The sequence below is a fragment of the Bufo bufo genome, chromosome 7 (genome assembly GCF_905171765.1).
Source record: "Bufo bufo chromosome 7, aBufBuf1.1, whole genome shotgun sequence".
NCBI classification, from domain to species: Eukaryota; Metazoa; Chordata; class Amphibia; order Anura; family Bufonidae; genus Bufo; species Bufo bufo.
This window is the reverse complement of record NC_053395.1, coordinates 189443333-189462555: the sequence shown is the minus strand read 5'-3', so window position 1 is coordinate 189462555 and position 19223 is coordinate 189443333. Positions and strand designations below refer to the sequence as shown.

The window sequence follows — 19223 nt, the reverse complement described above, 5'->3', positions numbered from 1 at the left end:
CAGAGATGGTTGTTCTCTGGAGTTCAGGCCTAGTGCTCTGAGGAGTGAGCACATATAGCTCCCTCTCAATTTCTCACCTAACGCACAACTGAGCTAGGGGCGAACCTTAGGCTACTTTCACACTAGCGTTCGGAGCGGGTCCGTCTGATGTTTCATCAGACGGATCCGCTCCTATAATGCAGACGTTTGCATCCGTTCAGAACGGATCCGTCTGCATTATAACTTAGAAAAATTTCTAAGTCTGAAAGTAGCCTGAGCGGATCCGTTCAGACTTTACATTGAAAGTCAATGGGGGCGGATCCGTTTGAAGATTGAGCCATATTGTGTCATCTTCAAACGAATCCGTCCCCATTGACTTATATTATAAGTCTGGACGGATCCGCTCGCCTCCGCACGGCCAGGCGGACACCCGAACGCTGCAAGCAGCGTTCAGGTGTCCGCTCACTGAGCGGAGCGGAGGCTGAACGCTGGCAGACTGATGCATTCTCAGTGGATCCGTCTCCACTGAGAATGCATTAGGGCCGGACGGCTGCGTTCAGGGCCGCTTGTGAGCCCCTTCAAACGGAGCTCACGAGCGGACACCTAAACGCAGGTGTGAAAGTAGCCTAAGTCCAAAAACTAACTTCCTACAGAGGGAGAGTCAGGCTTATTAACCCTGATCGAGCCATACAGAGATATGTTGGTACATTACAAAGCATTAAAACATTACATAATGTTATGCAACAAAAAACTATTCTGGTGTTTTGCACAACTATGAGGTCTAGATGGAAGTGAAAAAGAGCACTTTAAGTTAGTTCTATGCCTCTTTCTATGGGATGTGTTAAACAATACCCCTCAAAGTAATATTAGCAAACAAGCAAGGAAGAAATTGAGTATTATGTGTCATTTCTCTCAAGTGGTTGAGGATGGCAAAAAGCACCAAATGTGCTGGGATCATGGGATTTGATGATATGAACCAGCATGCATGTGTTATGGATGAGAGAGGTGAGAAAGCCATTGCCAGTCACCTCAAGCAGGCGGCTTATCTCCCTGGGAGCAAAAGTGGAAGCTAAGTCGTCAGGGTAGAGCCTGTAGGGGGAGATTCGGAAGTCTCCTACAAACATTAGATGGTCGGCCCACCTCTATTACAAATGTAATGGCAACTCCCAGTTGTCAATTTATTCATAAATATTTAAGAAGAATAACAGACGACTGAGGGGAGATCTAATTACTATGTATAAATATATCAGGGGACAGTACAGAGATCTCTCCCATCATCTATTTATCCCCAGGACTGTGACTGTGACGAGGGGACATCCTCTGTGTCTGGAGGAAAGAAGATTTGTACACAAACATAGAAGAGGATTCTTTACGGTAAGAGCCGTGAGACTATGGAACTCTCTGCCTGAGGAGGTGGTGATGGTGAGTTCACTAAAAGAGTTCAGGAGGGGCCTGGATGTATTTCTGGAGCGTAATAATATTACAGGCTATAGCTACTAGAGAGGGGTCGTTGATCCAGGGAGTTATTCTTATTGGCTGATTGGAGTCGGGAAAGAATTTTTTATTCCCCTAAAGTGAGGAAAATTGGCTTCTACCTCACAGGTTTTTTTTGCCTTCCTCTGGATCAACTTGCAGGATAACAGGCCGAACTGGATGGACAAATGTATTTTTTCGTCCTTATGTACTATGTTATGTACTATATTACTAGAAGAACGGCACAATGCAGAATCGTAAGAAAAGACGCTCCAGAATTATTTAATGATTACCACGGGTATCTTCCAGACATGTCAGAAGTGGAGAGAGGTCCCCTTGAACTGTTCTTATTACATTTTACAAATAATGTGCTAATGCAGAAGAGGACAGCTTTGTTGGCTCCAGGTTGTGTGTGTGCGCCCTGAACAATAAACCCTTGCCAGTACTTTTCCAGCAGAACTGATAATTTTCTCACAGTAAATGACCCCACTAGACGCCACCCTGAACCCAGACTCCAAGTAGAGACATTTGTGAATAGTAAACCTCATTCTGTATACAGTTACCTTTCCATCTGTAGGGTCATAAAACCTTTGGATGAGTTGCACTGCTGTACTTTTTCCAGAACCACTAGGTCCAACAAAAGCTGTGGTCTCACCAGGCTTAATACTAATATTGATTTCACTCAAAATCTGTGGATTTGAAAGCAACAACATTGTATGATGCAAGCCTCCCAGTCAGACTAATTACAATAGATAAACGGTTAATTGAACGTTTTAATTTTGCCTGTCTACGTCAATCATTTACCATTGACCCTAATAATATTACAGGGGTTTTCCCTGGTCCTGCAAACTCACTTTAATTACACATAACTCCCCTGTAGAAGAAAGCTTGCAATATTCCTTCCTATCATCCCAAATTTATGTGGCTCGGCTACTCAGGCACCTGACACTACTCTTCTGAAAATTCTGTTTCTGTCAGCGTCACAACTCTTCCCAGGTTTCCAGCCTGGCCTATGGACAGGACGTCACTTCCACTATGGATGGGGCCAGAACTATTCCTCTCCCATGCATGGATGAGGTGACTTCAAAAGTTTGCTGCGCATGCACCAGGGAGAGGAATAGGTTTGGCCCCGTCCACAGTGGAATTCATGTCGTGTCCATAGTCTAGGTTGGAAACCTAGTAAAGGACATGACTCTAGCAGAAGCTGGATTTTCAAGAGGAGGAGCGCCTTGTGACTGGGTTTCCGAGAAGACGATCTATGCAAATTTGATGATGATGATGATGATGTATAGTCTTGTGTACACGCAGTCTTACCCTTCGGGCCTCGATGCGCTGTAAGTATGTCTTTGGATTGTGGGAGGAAACCGGAGAACCCAGAGGAAACCCACGCAAACACGGGGAGAACATACAAACTCCATGAAATGTTGTCCTTAGTTGGATTCGAACCTAGGACCCCAGCGCTAGGTAACCACTGAGCCACCGTGCTGCTTTTTTATATATTTACTTTGGGGTAAATATATAACTAATTTTCTTCTACAGACAAGTTATGTGTAATACAGGTGGGGTTGCAGGACCCAGTGAGTCCCAGAAAACCCCTGTAACTCAAAATAATCGCTAAATCAACTGCCTCTTAAGGTGGCCATACACATTAGACAGAAGTTGGTTGATGATTAAACAATAGTTGAACAAACAATCATCTAGTGAACGTTCATTTCACAGACATGGCCAGACACAATTTTGTCCATATTGGCTGTTAGGGTTCTTCAAACGGCCTGTATATGATCAATAAAACTGGGCGATGGATGAAAGATCTTTCTGGGAACGTCTTTTCAAAGAAAGATCTTTCAGTCTCAAAAGCGAAGGATCTTTCGTCCGACTATAGGACAAAATATTAAGCACAGCTGACTTCTTTTCAGATGATTATGGTCTGTTATCTGTCAGCTAAAACGATTGTTCATGTTAAATTTCAATGGATGAGGTTCATTTTGGATAAATCTTCAGTTTCTATCAACTTTTTCTATGGGTACCAGGGGTGCACCACCAGTGAGGCGAGGTGAGACGATTGCCTCAGGCAGCACCAGGTAGGGGCAGGAGGGGGGCAGTGGAAGGGGAATTATCTGTTTCTGCAGTATAGTATTGGGAAGCACAATGGGCACAGTATGTGGCGCTGTATTACCCAGTATGTTTTGTAGCGCTGTATGTAATGTTTTCCAAGTATGTCTTTAACAGGAGGGCTAGAGGGAAGGGGATAGGTTAAGAAATTGGCATTGGGGGGTTGGGGCACCGTTTCAGTTTTCGCCTCAGGAGGCAGAAAGGCTAGGTGCACCCCTGATGGGTACCTTTAATTTTCTTCATATACCTTTTTATTCCATAAGCAGATGAATAAAGTATAAGTATTTTAATAATTATAGAAAATGTAATGCATTTTTTTTGTACTTTCAGGTGGTTTCACGCGTTCTTTTGGAAATACGTTGCAGCTTTCCCGACAATTTTTATTGCAGCCTTTTTAATCAAAGCTAGACATTTATTCAAAAGGAATGAGAAATAGAAAAGAAGATCTTATACTTTTGCCTTGCCTGTGGATTCAGTCTTGAATTTGACTCAAAAAACTGTATCGAATACTGCAATGGCATTTTTCCAGAAACAATGGCAAACATGTACTATTGCGGCTGTGCCTGAATGCACAATAATTGGCATATTTTGTGCATAATTTAGGGTTAATTGTATCGTGTCTGCTTATTTTTCCACATTCTTCTTCTGTCCCTAATGCAGGTTGAAGTCTAAATTTTGTACCTTGGACAGTCACTAAGGTCACTCTCGAAAAAATGCTTGCTACATCACTATCAGTATTATATTGAAATGTAAGAGGAAATATAAGAAAAGTAAAAAAATAAATATGCAAACTTTTTTACAAAAACAAACATCTAGGCACCATCAGCCATTAATACTATAAAACACTACCTGCATCTGATAATGATCAAATATAACCATGACAAAGACAAATTAAAATAGTTAAAAACATACTAGAAACAAGCTGCAATAAGAAGCCTTGCAGCACTAGGGATCTGCGTTCAAATCCAACCACGGTTCAAATACAGTCCTGATCAAAAGTTTAAGACCACTTGAAAAATGGCATATTTAGCATGGCTGGATCTTAACAAGGTTCCAAGTAGAGCTTCAACATGCAACAAGAATAAATGGGAGTGAGTCAAAACATTTTCTGAGCATTCAATTTAAGGAAAACAACGAATAAACTGAAACAGGCTGTTTTTCAGCTGATCAAAAGTTTAGGACCACACCTCCAAAAAAAACGAAACCCTCCCAAAACAGAAATCCAACTTCCAAACATGAACTCAGTAATGTGTAGCTCCACAATTATTGTTTATCACTTCCAAAATTTGTTTCGGCATGCTTGATGCAAGCGTTCCCATGAGGTGAGTGGGAACATTTCTCCAAGTGGTGAAGATGGCCGCACGAAGGCCATCTACTGTCTGGAACTGTTGTACATTTTTGTAAACTTCCCTTGCCATCCATCCCCAAAGGTTCTCAATTGGATTTAGATCAGGGGAACACGCAGGATGGGCCAAAAGAGTGATGTTATTCTCCTGGAAGAAGTCCCTTGTCCTGCGGACATTGTGTACTGTAGCGTTGTCCTGTTGAAAAACCCAGTTGTTACCACACAGACGAGGACCCTCAGTCATGAGGAATGTTCTCTGCAACATCTGGACATAGCCAGCTGCCGTTTGACGCCCCTGCACTTCCTGAAGCTCCATTGTTCCACTGAAGGAAAAAGCACCCCAGACCATTATGGCGCCCCCTCCACTGTGGCGCGTAGAAAACATCTCAGGTGGGATCTGCTTGTCATGCCAGTAACATTGGAAACCATCAGGACCATCAAGGTTAAATTTTTTCTCATCAGAGAATAAAACTTTCTTCCACCTTTAAATTTCCCATGTTTGGTGTTCTTTTGCAAAGTCCAAACGAGCAGTTCTGTGGCGTTCAAGGAGACGAGGTCTTTGAAGACGTTTTTTGTTTTTGAAGCCCTTCAGTCTCAGATGCCGTCTGATGGTTATGGGACTGCAGTCAGCACCAGTAAAGGCCTTAATTTGGGTCGAGGATCGTCCAGTGTCTTGACGGACAGCCAATTGGACCCTCCGGCTCAGTGCTGGGTCTTCCACTTGACTTTTTTGTTCCATAACCCTCAGGATCATTTAAGAAATTCCAAATGACTGTCTTACTGCGTCCCACCTCAGCAGCGATGGCACGCTGTGAGAGACCCTGCTTATGCAGTTCAACAACCCGACCACGTTCAAAAAGGGAGAGTTTTTTTGCCTTTGCCATCACAACGTGTGACTACCTGACAGAAAATGACAATGAATCCACATCTTTGCACAGATTTGGCCTTTTAAAGTCATGTGGTCCTAAAATTTGTGTAGTGTACGGGGACTGTAATGCCCGTCACTACAAAAGGGTCACTTGTTGTGCTGTCGTGTCCCCTTATTTATGGGGAAGTTGGTATAAGTCATCTTTATAAAATGTAATGCTATGTATTTCCCTGTTACTGTGAAACTTGCATGTACAGGCCTGCTAGGGGTGTTATTTCAGCTCTTAGTCACTAGAGGGAGCTAGGGAGCCCTAGTTTATATAAGGCCCAGTCAGGGAAAGGAAAGTCAGTCTAAAGTTGGAGTCTAGAGTTGTAGTTGGAGTCTGCAGTCTAGTCTATCCAGAGATTAGGCTATGTCAGAATCAAGTCCAGGCCTGAAGCCTGCGGACCAGGAGAGGGTATTGCAGTCCCTGTAACCGGGTTCCAGATCCAAGGAGAAGGTTCCCCTCCTGAATTTATATATGCAGAAGCAGGAAGACCACTGTAAAACAGCCTGGGAGTTCAGAAGTTTCTAGAGTCTGAGGAAGCTGAGAGAAAGACAGAGGCAAAGCTCAGAAAAGCAAGAGGTACTCAAGACAACAGAGGAGGTACTTGATAAAGATAAAACCAAGGATATACGCCAGAGCTAGGGTATTGGGCCTTGGAGAAGATTTTCTATGTTCCAGGATCAGTCAGGAATAGAGTGCGAGCTGCCTGTACTGCAAGTCCTGTGTTTAACACTCTGAAGTCACCTTGCTATACATATATTGCCTGCATCAACTGTATTGAAAATCAACTGTCTGCAAAGGAACTGCGTTTCCGTCAATGTCCCTATATGATGACTACTAAAGTTTGAGTTCTGCTTTAACATCACGTGGTTCCTCAGTTATTCCTGCTATCAGCAAACGGCGTGCCACCGTTTAATTGGCACTGGCGTCACGAACATTTCCTATCATCCCCTGCCCTTGCAGAGAGTCAGCCGTCTCAGGTTAGTGTCATGATTGCACTACAACACCCAGGAACACTATTAACCCTAACTTGAGTACGCTGCACTTCTCTTTTGGCGTCACGAACAGGATACGCACGCTTTCTAGTGCAAGAAGCGTGAACTTTGTGCCTTATACAGTTGCCCTGTGACCAAAGTGACAAATTGCCTGTTTTATTAAAGTGGACTTTGTGGACTGAAAATCCTACCCAAAGTGTACCTAAAACCTCCAAAAAGCGCTGTGCAGTGTTGCGCTATCAAGAGGAAGAAAATCGCCACATCGGAGTGTGGTTTTGTGGACTTTTCATCATCCTGCTTGCTGTCAGTGAATAGACAGCGTTTCTACCCAAAGATGGCCGCTGAGGCTACTGAAATAGCTGCTGCGTCATCTTCATCCCGAAAAGGCGGGAAAAATTGGCGCCTTTTTGAGGAAATAGCGGGAAGGAGTTCAAGGTCAGGCGCCACTGCTTATCTAGACATTTGCATGTCGGCCAGCATGGACTCCGCCTTCCATATACTGGAATACCTGGGGGGCGGCCTCCCAGTGCAATGGGAGGATCTGGCTGATCTAATTGACGCGACCCTATCGCTCTCCAGAGAAGGATCGAGCATGTTGGAGAGTGAACAGAGCTTTGCTGCAACGTCCGCGCCTGAAATACCAGAGATGACTGATATTGGTGTAGAGCCAGAGGAGGCTCCACCGGCCTACTCTCCGGGACCGGAGAAACCCGCCTGCCCGCCACGGGAGAAAGAACCAGAGCCCTGCTATGGCTCTTGGAGAGACTTCTTTCAGCCCTCTTTCAAGTGGTCCTCACTAATGGCAGAGATCCGGGAGGCCGCTATAAAGCGGAATACAAAGACTAAAATCTATTATGAGGAACTGACCAAGACTATCCATGAAAGACACACCGACACCCAACCCCGCCTGGAAAGGAGAAAGGGGTTGGTGGTGTCCTTTGACAAAGCCCGTGGCTACGGGTTCATACAAGATTACCTGACTGGCAGAGACCTATATGTTAACAGAAGATCTGTCAAGAGAGACTACCTCCCTTCCTATCAGCACAGCCTCCGCGAGGGAGAGGAAGTGGAGTTCACCCCTGCCGAGAGCCTGAGAGGCCCTTATGCAACTGCCGTGACCCGTCCCAAGCGAGAACTTGAGGACTGGGAGGCAGAAGAAGACTACTCTGGCTGCGAGCGGGAACCGGAACGCTCTCCAGAGCCGGCCCATCACGCCTTAAAGGAGCGGAGCTCCTTCATTGGGCCTAACGTCTTCTGGCAGCCAACCGTGTTGGAAAAATGGGTGAGCCCTTATCCTTCCCCCGAGCTGCCCCGTCGGGAGAAGACCATACAAGATATGGAAAACTTAAAAGGACTTCGCAATACCTTTGAGAACATCCGGAGGGGTCGGAGACCCGATGCACCACCAGAACCTGCAGAGGCCGCGTCAGAGGCATCGTTGACTGTACCTGCGCCGGCGGCGCCAGCAGATGACAGAGACTCTGACACGGAGAGCATCGGTGAACAGATTGTCCGGCTGGAGGAGAAGTTGCGGGAGCTGCGCAAGATCGCGACCGCCAGGATCCGGACGCCGCCAAAGAAGGACGAGGTAAGGGTGCCTGTCACCACCCGTAAACCACCGTCTGCTAATGTTGCTCCGTCAAGGCCCCAAGGAAGACCCGTTATTCCTGTGAGTTGCTGCACCGAGCCTACCGGACCGCTTGCGGCGGCGGTACCAAATGCCTTACATCCCACAATTATCATGCCGGGACCAGTACGGTCCACCCAAGGGTTTACCTCTAGGTCCATGGGGCCAATACCTATTAGGGGCCCCTTTACCTTGCAGCTGCCCCTGACACCGTTATGTGGGCACATCCTCCTGTAGAGGACTACTACAGGCCGTATTTGCCAGCAGAGCCAAGTGATTATGACATGCCACTGTGAATCAGCCTGCTAGGCCTTTGATTTATTTCACCAAAGAATGATGTTATTAACCCTTCCAGGACAGGAGTCCTATGTTTCCTGGTCGTTTGTTGCTGCTGCCAGTTTATCCACGGCTCAGTGGTAGGTGTTAACCACTGAAATTACAAGGTCAACAAAGCCAAGTTTGTTTCCAGGATCTCCTGCCTGCTTTTGCTATTTTCCACCACCTTGTGCCTGTTCCTTTGTTGCACCTTTTACCCTTAACCCCCCTTTTCAGGTTGATCAGGGGTATTACAGCACTTGTTTTATATTCTACAATTTATATTGTGCAACTTGATACTAAGGAACCGTGCCCGGAGACAGACTCAAAAGAACCTGAGCCTCTGAGATTTTTGCTCTTTAAAAAGGAAATGTGCCCAGAGATGGACTCCACCGCACGAGAGCCTCTGTGATTTAATAGGAAAATAACCTGGGTACGGACTCATGTTTGTTCTTTGAGCCTCCAAGAACTTTTATACTGTTTTATCTATTTTGCTGTTCTATTATGGACTTATTCATTGTCATGGACTATCCTGGTTATAATGTTACGCTGTGCCAGGTCAGCGCCCCAGTTCCATTCACTATCCTGAGAAGAAGAGAACGACGCCCCTTGTCACCACCCTTCACCGTTGCCAATTGGACCTGATATGAATGTAAATGCAGATGAATTACATATATGTATGCCTGCATGTCTCTTTTTCTGTTTCAGGTAGAGATTCCAGTTGGGCGAGCCCTGATGGAGTACGAGGTCGTACTCAGCTTAAAGCAGTGGGGTATGTAGTGTACGGGGACTGTAATGCCCGTCACTACAAAAGGGTCACTTGTTGTGCTGTCGTGTCCCCTTATTTATGGGGAAGTTGGTATAAGTCATCTTTATAAAATGTAATGCTATGTATTTCCCTGTTACTGTGAAACTTGCATGTACAGGCCTGCTAGGGGTGTCATTTCAGCTCTTAGTCACTAGAGGGAGCTAGGGAGCCCTAGTTTATATAAGGCCCAGTCAGGGAAAGGAAAGTCAGTCTAAAGTTGGAGTCTAGAGTTGTAGTTGGAGTCTGCAGTCTAGTCTATCCAGAGATTAGGCTATGTCAGAATCAAGTCCAGGCCTGAAGCCTGCGGACCAGGAGAGGGTATTGCAGTCCCTGTAACCGGGTTCCAGATCCAAGGAGAAGGTTCCCCTCCTGAATTTATATATGCAGAAGCAGGAAGACCACTGTAAAACAGCCTGGGAGTTCAGAAGTTTCTAGAGTCTGAGGAAGCTGAGAGAGAGACAGAGGCAAAGCTCAGAAAAGCAAGAGGTACTCAAGACAACAGAGGAGGTACTTGATAAAGATAAAACCAAGGATATACGCCAGAGCTAGGGTATTGGGCCTTGGAGAAGATTTTCTATGTTCCAGGATCAGTCAGGAATAGAGTGCAAGCTGCCTGTACTGCAAGTCCTGTGTTTAACACTCTGAAGTCACCTTGCTATACATATATTGCCTGCATCAACTGTATTGAAAATCAACTGTCTGCAAAGGAACTGCGTTTCCGTCAATGTCCCTATATGATGACTACTAAAGTTTGAGTTCTGCTTTAACATCACGTAGTTCCTCAGTTATTCCTGCTATCAGCAAACGGCGTGCCACTGTTTAATTGGCACTGGCGTCACGAACATTTCCTATCATCCCCTGCCCTTGCAGAGAGTCAGCCGTCTCAGGTTAGTGTCATGATTGCACTACAACACCCAGGAACACTATTAACCCTAACTTGAGTACGCTGCATTTGGATCAGCTTAAAAACAGCCTGTTTCAGTTTAATCGTTATTTTCAATTAATTGAATGCTCAAAAAATGTTTTGTCTCACTCTCATTTCTTCTTGTTGCATGTTGAAGCTCTACTTGGAACCTTGATAAGATCCAACAATGTAAAATATGATTTTTTGCCATTTTTCAAGTGGTCTTTTGATCAGGACTGTACCAGCATAGCACCATTTTCTTCACACAACGGGCAAGAATACGACATGTTCTATCTTTTTTGCAACCCGACAAAACGAACTTAGGGATGTGGACAGCACATGGTGTGCTGTCTGCATTTTTTCGGCCCCATTTAAATGAGTGGTTCCGCATCTAATCCGCAAAAATGATGATCAGATGCAGAACAGAAATAGGGTCGAGTGCATGGGGCCTAAAGTTCATACTTTCTCTCTGTTTTTGTTTGTATTTCCTCCAAGTACTTCAATTTTCTCTCTTACTTCAAAGCCATACTGACAAATAGAATGGCTTTCCATGAAATTAGCCCTAGTGTTTCTGTGTATGTGATAATATAAAGTTTTACATTGTGACCCCCACTGGGATCATGGACTGGTGGGAGTGAGGATATTGTCTGTAGAACACTAACTTTTTTGTAATCTGTTTTCATTTTCTGATTCTTATTTTCTGAAATGGTGGGGCGGCCATCTTTCCTGAGCTGCTGCCCACAACATTTATAAATATGCAGAGGAACCTGTAGACTGGAGATCTTCTTTAACCTCTGCGGTACAGTTTTCTAGATATGCTCTATGATCTGTGCAGAGGTCATTGTGCAGGGAAGGAGGTAGCTGTGACCATCACCTATTTTGAATGGTAGATCTTGTGTTCTCTATACAGAGGTGTTACCTTCCATTGTAATCCTGCCTGTGATGATAATGAGATGGCTACTGAAAAGTACTCTCTACAGAAAAGGAATTGTGGGCCTATTATTAGGCTAGTCTCAAAACTTCAGGAATTTAGGATTATTTTTTTTTTTAAACATAGATAATGACATGATAAGTTAAAAAATAACCACCAACGACTCTTTAAAAATGTTCAACATAAAAACTAGACAATAAGTCATTTTCTAATGACACATTTCCTTTAATACTGTGATGTTAAAATGATCCATAGTAATAGCTAACAATCCATACCTTCACTTCGGGTCTTGATGGATAATGGAAGTTCACATCGTGGAACTCAATAACACCCTTCACTTGATCTAATTTGTGACCTTCGTTGGACATACAGTCAATTACTGGAGTCTAATGAAATGCAGAATTGCCATTATTTATCACCTCTGATTACAGTTTACAGATATTGCTGTTAATAAATGAATGCATAAAGCTAAAGAATGCAAATAGAATGGATTGTCCAATGTTTGAATACATTCTTAAGCAATCTGGACATACAGTATTGGGGGGAATTTATCATTGTAGCTCTGTTTGAGGCCATTTTTTAGACTGCAGTTGCTTTGTGCATCTGCAGCAAATTTACCAAGATGGCACTCGGTCTCAGTTTTATTAAATTTGGTGCAAGTGTGATGTGGTTTCACCACTGTCAGTTAAAGTACTCCAGGTGTGGAGATGCGACTATTGAGCAACTTTTTAAAAAGTCGCACATCATAAATGAGACATAGTCTGTAATCCCAACCAACTTTTCCCTCTTCTTTTGAAAGTGGCAAAGCTCATCAAAAGGCACAAAATGTCACCAAAAGTGGCAAAAAAATTGACAAAAAGTTACACACGACATCACTCGCGATATGTTTACGCCACAAAGCTGGCGTAGCAGATTTGATAGTTATCCCTCATAGTACAAAATGTCAGGCAAAAATGATTGATTTAATTATAGAGCAAAAAAAAAGTCGGAATAATTTTAATAATTTACAGACAAAATAAAAAAGATTAAGGGGGTCATTTATAATGCTGAAATACACCTAAATTAGGCTTATTTCAGGTGCAGATTTGTGACTTTTTCCCACTCACGCCAGGTCTAAATAAATGGGCATGGTGTGAGGAGTTAAGGTGGTGGGCCGGCATCCCCGTCTCATTCATCAGCTTCTATGCCGGTTTTAGGCGTAGAAAATGTTCTAAATGTAAGACAGCAAGGAAGCTGCCTTACATTTAGAAGTGGCGGAGGATGCCCTTCTACATAACTCTGGCGGATCCACCTCCAGGTATAGGGCTTTATTAAGACCGGCGTCTAAAACGCCCATCTTAATAAATAACCCCCCAAATTCACACAAAAACATGTTCAGTTATCTGTTTATTTTAGAAATATTTTAATGCAGCACTGAATGTTGAGTAGATTTTTTCAAAGCTTTCTTTTATTGTTTTCAAAGTGTCTAAGATCAAAAAAAGTTACCTTTCTGTGTATACAGCTCCTATGCATACCTATGGATCTCTGCGGTTACAGATTACATAAAAATCCAGCGTGTAGTCTAATCCTGAAGTTATGTGTTACTCCCTTCTCTTTTCCCTAGTCTACTATCCTTAGACTGCCAAGAAGAAGGATGCAGAAGGGGCACACAACTTCTAGATCAGACTGCACAGTTTTGATTGTAGCCTGCGACCAAGGAGATATATAGTTCTCAAAAGGGGCTGGATACAGTCCTTAATTGGATTTTTATGATCAAGATTGTTTGCAAGGTTGCTTAATTTTAAAGATGCACTTGAGAGATACAAACCAAAAGGATATAAACGTGTACATATACTTTTAAAGGGGCTGTGCCACATTTAAAATGTATCCCTTGGGGGATAAAAGTTTGATAGGTTGTGTCCCTCACTGATCCCAAGAATGGAGGTCCAGTTCCACATCTGAATGGAGTGGCAGGTTGAGCATGTACTACACTCTCTCTCTATTCATTCTCTATGGGACAGCTGAAGATTGCCGAGTCCTATACTATCTCTGGCAGTCCCATAGAGATTGAATGGAGTAGCAGCGAACATGCTTGGCTTGATGCTCCATTCAGACCGGGTAGTAGGACCCCTGCCCTTGAGATCTGTGGAACTCCCAGTGATTGAATCCCCATGGATCCTGTGTATAGGAGATGACTTTCAGACTTGGTACATCCTCTTTAACCTTCACTAAGGTTTTTCTCCTTTAAGACATACCTTTTCTATTGTCTCATAAATTATTGTTGCAGCTGCTCTTCCAGAGGCAAAAGCTTCCAAGCATGGAGAGGCCTGGCCCAGATTCATGGCAGCTACCAAAACACCAAAGAATACCTAAAAGATTAGATAATATGTTAGTTCATAGGATACAGTGACATATTCTTAATATGACAAAAACTGCCGTGTAATTGTTTATACACTTTTTCATCCAATCAGAGGCTGGTGCAGGCGTCGCGGTGACGTCATCGCGCTGCCTGAGCCGGGCAGCGTACAGCGCGGGACACAGTCTGGAAGAAGCTTGCATCGCATCGCTGAAAGTGGCATGGAGGTAAGTCTATGTGTTCATTTTTTTCATTTACACTATGCTGTTGCCCAGTATGGGGAAGAGGGGAGAGAAGCACTATGGGGGCATCTACTGGGGGCCTATATAATGGCATTATATACTGGCACACATTATGGGAGGAACTATGGGGATGGGGGGGAGGAGAACTATGTGGGCATCTACTGGGGGCCCTATATATTGGCATTATATACACTGGTACACATTTGGGGAACACTATGGAGAAGTGAGGGAGAGAAGCACTCTGGGGGAGTCTACTGGGGGGCATTATATAGGGGCATTTTATACTGGCACACCTTATGTGTGCATTATGGAGGTGGGGATGAGCACAATAGGGGCATCTGTTGGGGGCCTTATATATTTGTATTATATGCTGGCACACATTATGGGGGGCACTATGGAATAGTGAATCAATAGGTTAGGTTGAGAATTTGGCGTGGGGGGGCCAGGCACATTCTTTGCACAGGGGCCCTCTGCTGTCTGTGCCCACATCTGGAGAACATGACTCCCCTCTTCAGAGGAACCGAATTGTTACCAAATAAATGGCTGGGTAATTGGCCCAGGGGAGGACATGGCAGATGAAAGAAGCATTAGTCCTGAGCGACCGGAGCACCATAACAGAGTCCTTTTTTATCTTAGTTACATGGTCCCCTCTCTTCTATATACTGTATACCAGATATATTTTATGCCATCACCACCTATTATCCTGCCCTTGTTTTGAAGACCACACCATGCCACTAGATGTAAAATGCAATTTTTGAAGACATATGTAAATGACATGGTGTCCTTGCTCACTTGATACCATTGTATCCTCCACTATCTCACCCTTGTTTCCTTTGATTCTGAACTTGGTGCTACTGCTCTGATACCATAGAATGTTGAAATGTTGGAAACCATTTACCTGAAGGAGACTCCCTGGTGTTAGCTCTTTTGTTTCAATTACCAGCTTGGATCCATACCAAAATGCCAGAGCGTAGCACAGGAATATAATACACCACATGTATCCTTGAAAGAAGCCGATAATCGTGCCTTTCCTAATGCCCCAGGCCTGGGCAGCCACTAAGTTTTTGTCATATCTGTAATAATGAAGAGATGGCAAATACAGATTAAATTAATTATCATCCTATGAGTTTATTAATATCAGTGTTTATTGCAGATTAAATATTCCCACCGATCAGCTTCTCTTTTCTCCGCACCAAAAGCAGCTACAGTGCGAATGGAGGAGAGTACTTCATCGGCCACAGACCCAGCTTTGGCGTATGCTTTCAGCTCTCTTCCAGTCAGTCTTGCAACAGCCTAAAAAGTATCGAAGATAAGACTATGAAGATATAATTACACACAATGTATGTCTGTCAAGAGAAAACCACTTCAGAGACAACTACTTGGCTGAGGTCTAGTTGGTTTTTGCTGATATTTCTCCTGCCCCTTTGAGCCATTATTGAGTCAGAGTCTTGGCCCATCAACAGATCAGGTTTCATTCTCCTTTAACAAATTGGCAGCACATTCATGTTTTAATCAATAGCTCCATCATTGTATAAATATGGTCGAGGGGTGAAAGCGTCCTGAATGGGGAAGGGGCATAAGTTTCTGCCAGAAACCTCTTATGGTGGCTTATCTAGGAGGGGAAATTAGGCTCTCCCATACATGTTTGTGTCACACAAAGGGGTGGGGAAGGGTGCACGACTAACTCTATCCACACCTCTGTCCCTACCTACTTGCACTTACCCATCCTAAGTAACGGAGCACAACTGGGTGGCGGTCCCTGACCTGAGTAAGTGCGAGGCGAACACACAAGACAAACAAACACAAAGAAGTCAAACTAGCAATGACTATATCAGGAGATAACCGCGGTACCAGGAAGGTTGTGGAAGCCAAACCATACAAGCAAAGGGTCAATACCAGGAGATGCAAACACGACCAGGGAGCAGGCGAAGACGAGTCAAATACGAACCAGGGGTCAATACCAGGAGATGCAAACACAAACGGGGAACAGGCGAAGACGAAAACGAGGAACTAGCCGGGAGTCAAATACCAATACAAGGAAGTCATGTGATGTGGCCAGCGCCACATGACTCACTCCCCTGCATACAGCTGAGCGCCGAGTGCCCAGATCGGTGCTCAGACTTATTGCCATCACCATGGGAGCAGAGGACGCCGGCCGCGCTGATGAGGTGTGCGCGGCCGGGTCCTCCCCGCTCCCTGTTGTTTTGAAGACGAGGACGCAGCGCGCGTCCTCGCTCCACTCTCCCTTCAGGACGCCGGCGGCACAGAGGAGAAGCGGCGCAACCCCGGTGTCCTGTAACAGCTAGATTTTCCTCCTGACTTGACAATGTTGGTGGTTGTCCCGGAGCTTTATATTGATGGTCTATCCTCAGGATAGGCCATCAATATCTGATTATCAGGGGTCCAACACTCTGAATCCCCCTCCCACCGATGATCAACTATTCTGCTGTGGCTCCAGCACCAGACGTTAGTGCCAGAACTACAAATCCAATGTGTAGTGGACAGAACTGGTTACTGCAGTGCTGCCCCCACTGAGGAGAAAGGGAGCAGTGCTGCAGTAACCAATTGCATCCCTCCACACACAGTGGACAGAGATGTCCTTCCAGCATCAGATATATTTAGGAACAGCTGATCGGCAAGGGTGTGGGATGTCGGACCTCTGCCAATCAGGTATTGATAGCCTATCCTGGAGATAAGCCATCAATATAAAAGTGATATCACTTATTGACCATCAAGTGCTTCAGATTGTAACATCCAATAACATGAGGTACTAACTGTACTTTCTGGTAAAAATACCACCACCAGGAGGTAAATAACAGTCTAATTTTCTTAAAAGTACCAGTAGTTTCTATCCACTTGTGGCAAAGATTCCACTTACCATTATAGGTAATTTAGACATATCTAAGCCAGGAGGTTTCTCCTAGATCACTATATATGCTCAATGAGCTTTCACTAGCATATTATGAAGCTGGTCAGGCAGGAGAGGACCAAGTGACCTCCATTCTAAAGAGGGGGCATGCACATCTATTAGACCTTTATGACTTATCCTGTGTATATTTAATAAAGTGAACACTTACCAGGGCCATTAAAGCTGCCCCTAAACCAATAAGAGGACTCACAGCCACAATAACCAGTGTTAGCTTCCAGTTTCCAATAAATCCAATAAGGAATCCAAATACAAATGTGGAAATGCGTTCAATGAAGATAGCCACCTGATCAGCAATGGCGTTGTTAATCTTGTTAATATCACTGTTTGAAGAAAAGAGACAGTGTCATGAACAGCTTCTACATGTCTGTGGTACAGGAGGATGTACATTTGAGGTAAACCATAAAGTAAATCTAGATCTTTTGCCATCATATTGATTACACTGTATGCCCAAAAATGATGTGCTGATGAAACTTTTACTATTTGTACCTAGTGATTGTAGGTCTGATTCTGACCTGGTGCTCTAAATCCTCTGTATAGACAGATTTCAAATATACCATGCTGGATAATTGCAACCATCACTAGGGGGAGCTGAGGAGCTTACTGCATACTGTGCTATTATTGAATTCAAGATACCAATGTATGTAATATACAGTAAGCTCCACAGCTCCCTCTAGTGATGACTGCAGGTAGCAGGGATGTTGCCATTTAAACTTCTGAGCCAACCAACAAAAAAAAACAATAACCCCATATAGAATAAGAGAGCACACATATAAAATATATGTAGTTTATTAAAGACATTAAACGACAATAAATATAACATAAAGGCACAAAGTAAAGGGGTGGTGATGTTGCCATTTAAACTACGCCTGTTTGTATCAGAAAAACATATTATACTATTATAAAGATATATTAAAAGGGATTTCCCATGATGTTAAAGAATGAATTTCAAACCTCACATAGTACATGACAATCTCTAACAAAGCTAGAACCAGCCCTGTAGGGTTCTATTGGGGTCATTTACGATACTGAAATATGCCTATAATTAGGCACATTTAATGCGCAGACGGCAATAGTTAGTTGTGCCGCTATCTGAGACATCGCCCCACTGATGCCCGGTCTTAACTATTGGGCGTGGCGTGGACAGGGAAGGGGATGGGCTGGCAGGCCCGTCTCATTCATCATTTTCTATGCCTGTTTTAGACATAGAAAATGGTCTAAATGTAAGACAGCAAGGAAGTTGTTTTATATTTAGAAGCGGAGCTGAATGTGTTGAAGTTATGGAGAGGCCGGCCCCTCTTCATAACTTTGGCGGATCCACCGCCAGCTATGGGGCTTTATTAAGAATGGCGCCTAAAACGCAGGTCTTAATAAATGTGCCCCTATGAGTTTTTCAAGAACCAGCGGCACTCTTGTCTGGGGTTGCAGCTCAGCTCCGATTTGCATAAATACTGCAATAATTATCAGAGCCCAATAGTGGAGAAAAGCAGCCCCTTGTCTTTATCTTTTCAAACACTCAGACTTTGCAGCCTTATCCCCGATCATGACTCCCAACTCAGATGTCAAGTTAATATTTGCTGCATCCCTATATTGATATAGTGTTAATATTACGTATTACATTACTGCCTATAACATATGTCACAGTACTTATCCTGAAACCTGCCATGTTGTATAAAATATAACCCTTCACATTCAGATGGTGTCAGCGTCCTAACATTCCTGTTTAATATGACAGAAAATGTCATTTTTTTTTTTCAATTCGTATCCTTCCTTACTCTGAAATTCTTGTGTTCAGCTCTCCAACCGAGTTGCAGTCAAACCAGCCTATATCAAGTCTCATTATTTTCCTGAAATATTCTTTCCGAATAATTTGTATCTGACGAGCTGCAGCCACAACCCATAGTGAAATCTGTAGGGAAAATATGAAAATAAAGTGAATATATCAGTACAATTCAGCTAGTCAAGAAATGCAAGGTCTCATGCATTCAGGCATATTGTGGCTCTGCACAAGTTCCATGTCATGTGGAGCCACATTACAGCACCCATAGAAATCTATGGACTTGTACCATAAACATGACAATTACTTCTATAAACCTGATAACTTTAAAGGCTATATGTCAGCAGATTTGCACCCATGACACTGGCTGACCTGTTACATGTGCACTTGGCAGCTGAAGACATCTGTGTTGGTCCCATGTTCCTATGTGCCCTCATCGCTGAGAAAAATGATGTTTTTATATATGCAAATGAGCCTCTAGGAGCAATGGGGGCGTTACCATTACACCTAGAGACTCTCTATAAATGCCTCTCCCTCTGC

At 43.9% G+C, this 19223-nt stretch overlaps 1 protein-coding gene across 1 annotated transcript in view; it reads right to left on the bottom strand.

Moving 5' to 3' along the window:
* Positions 1-19223, bottom strand: part of ABCB11 (ATP binding cassette subfamily B member 11) — an 87215-nt gene that overhangs the window by 47065 nt on the left and 20927 nt on the right. The window contains exons 7-13 of the mRNA XM_040439518.1: positions 18682-18815; positions 17058-17229; positions 15149-15273; positions 14879-15053; positions 13638-13751; positions 11679-11789; positions 2016-2141 (exon numbers count right to left, since the gene is read on the bottom strand). Coding sequence (XP_040295452.1) covers positions 2016-2141; positions 11679-11789; positions 13638-13751; positions 14879-15053; positions 15149-15273; positions 17058-17229; positions 18682-18815 — 957 coding nt within the window. The remainder of the gene's footprint in view (positions 1-2015; positions 2142-11678; positions 11790-13637; positions 13752-14878; positions 15054-15148; positions 15274-17057; positions 17230-18681; positions 18816-19223) is intronic.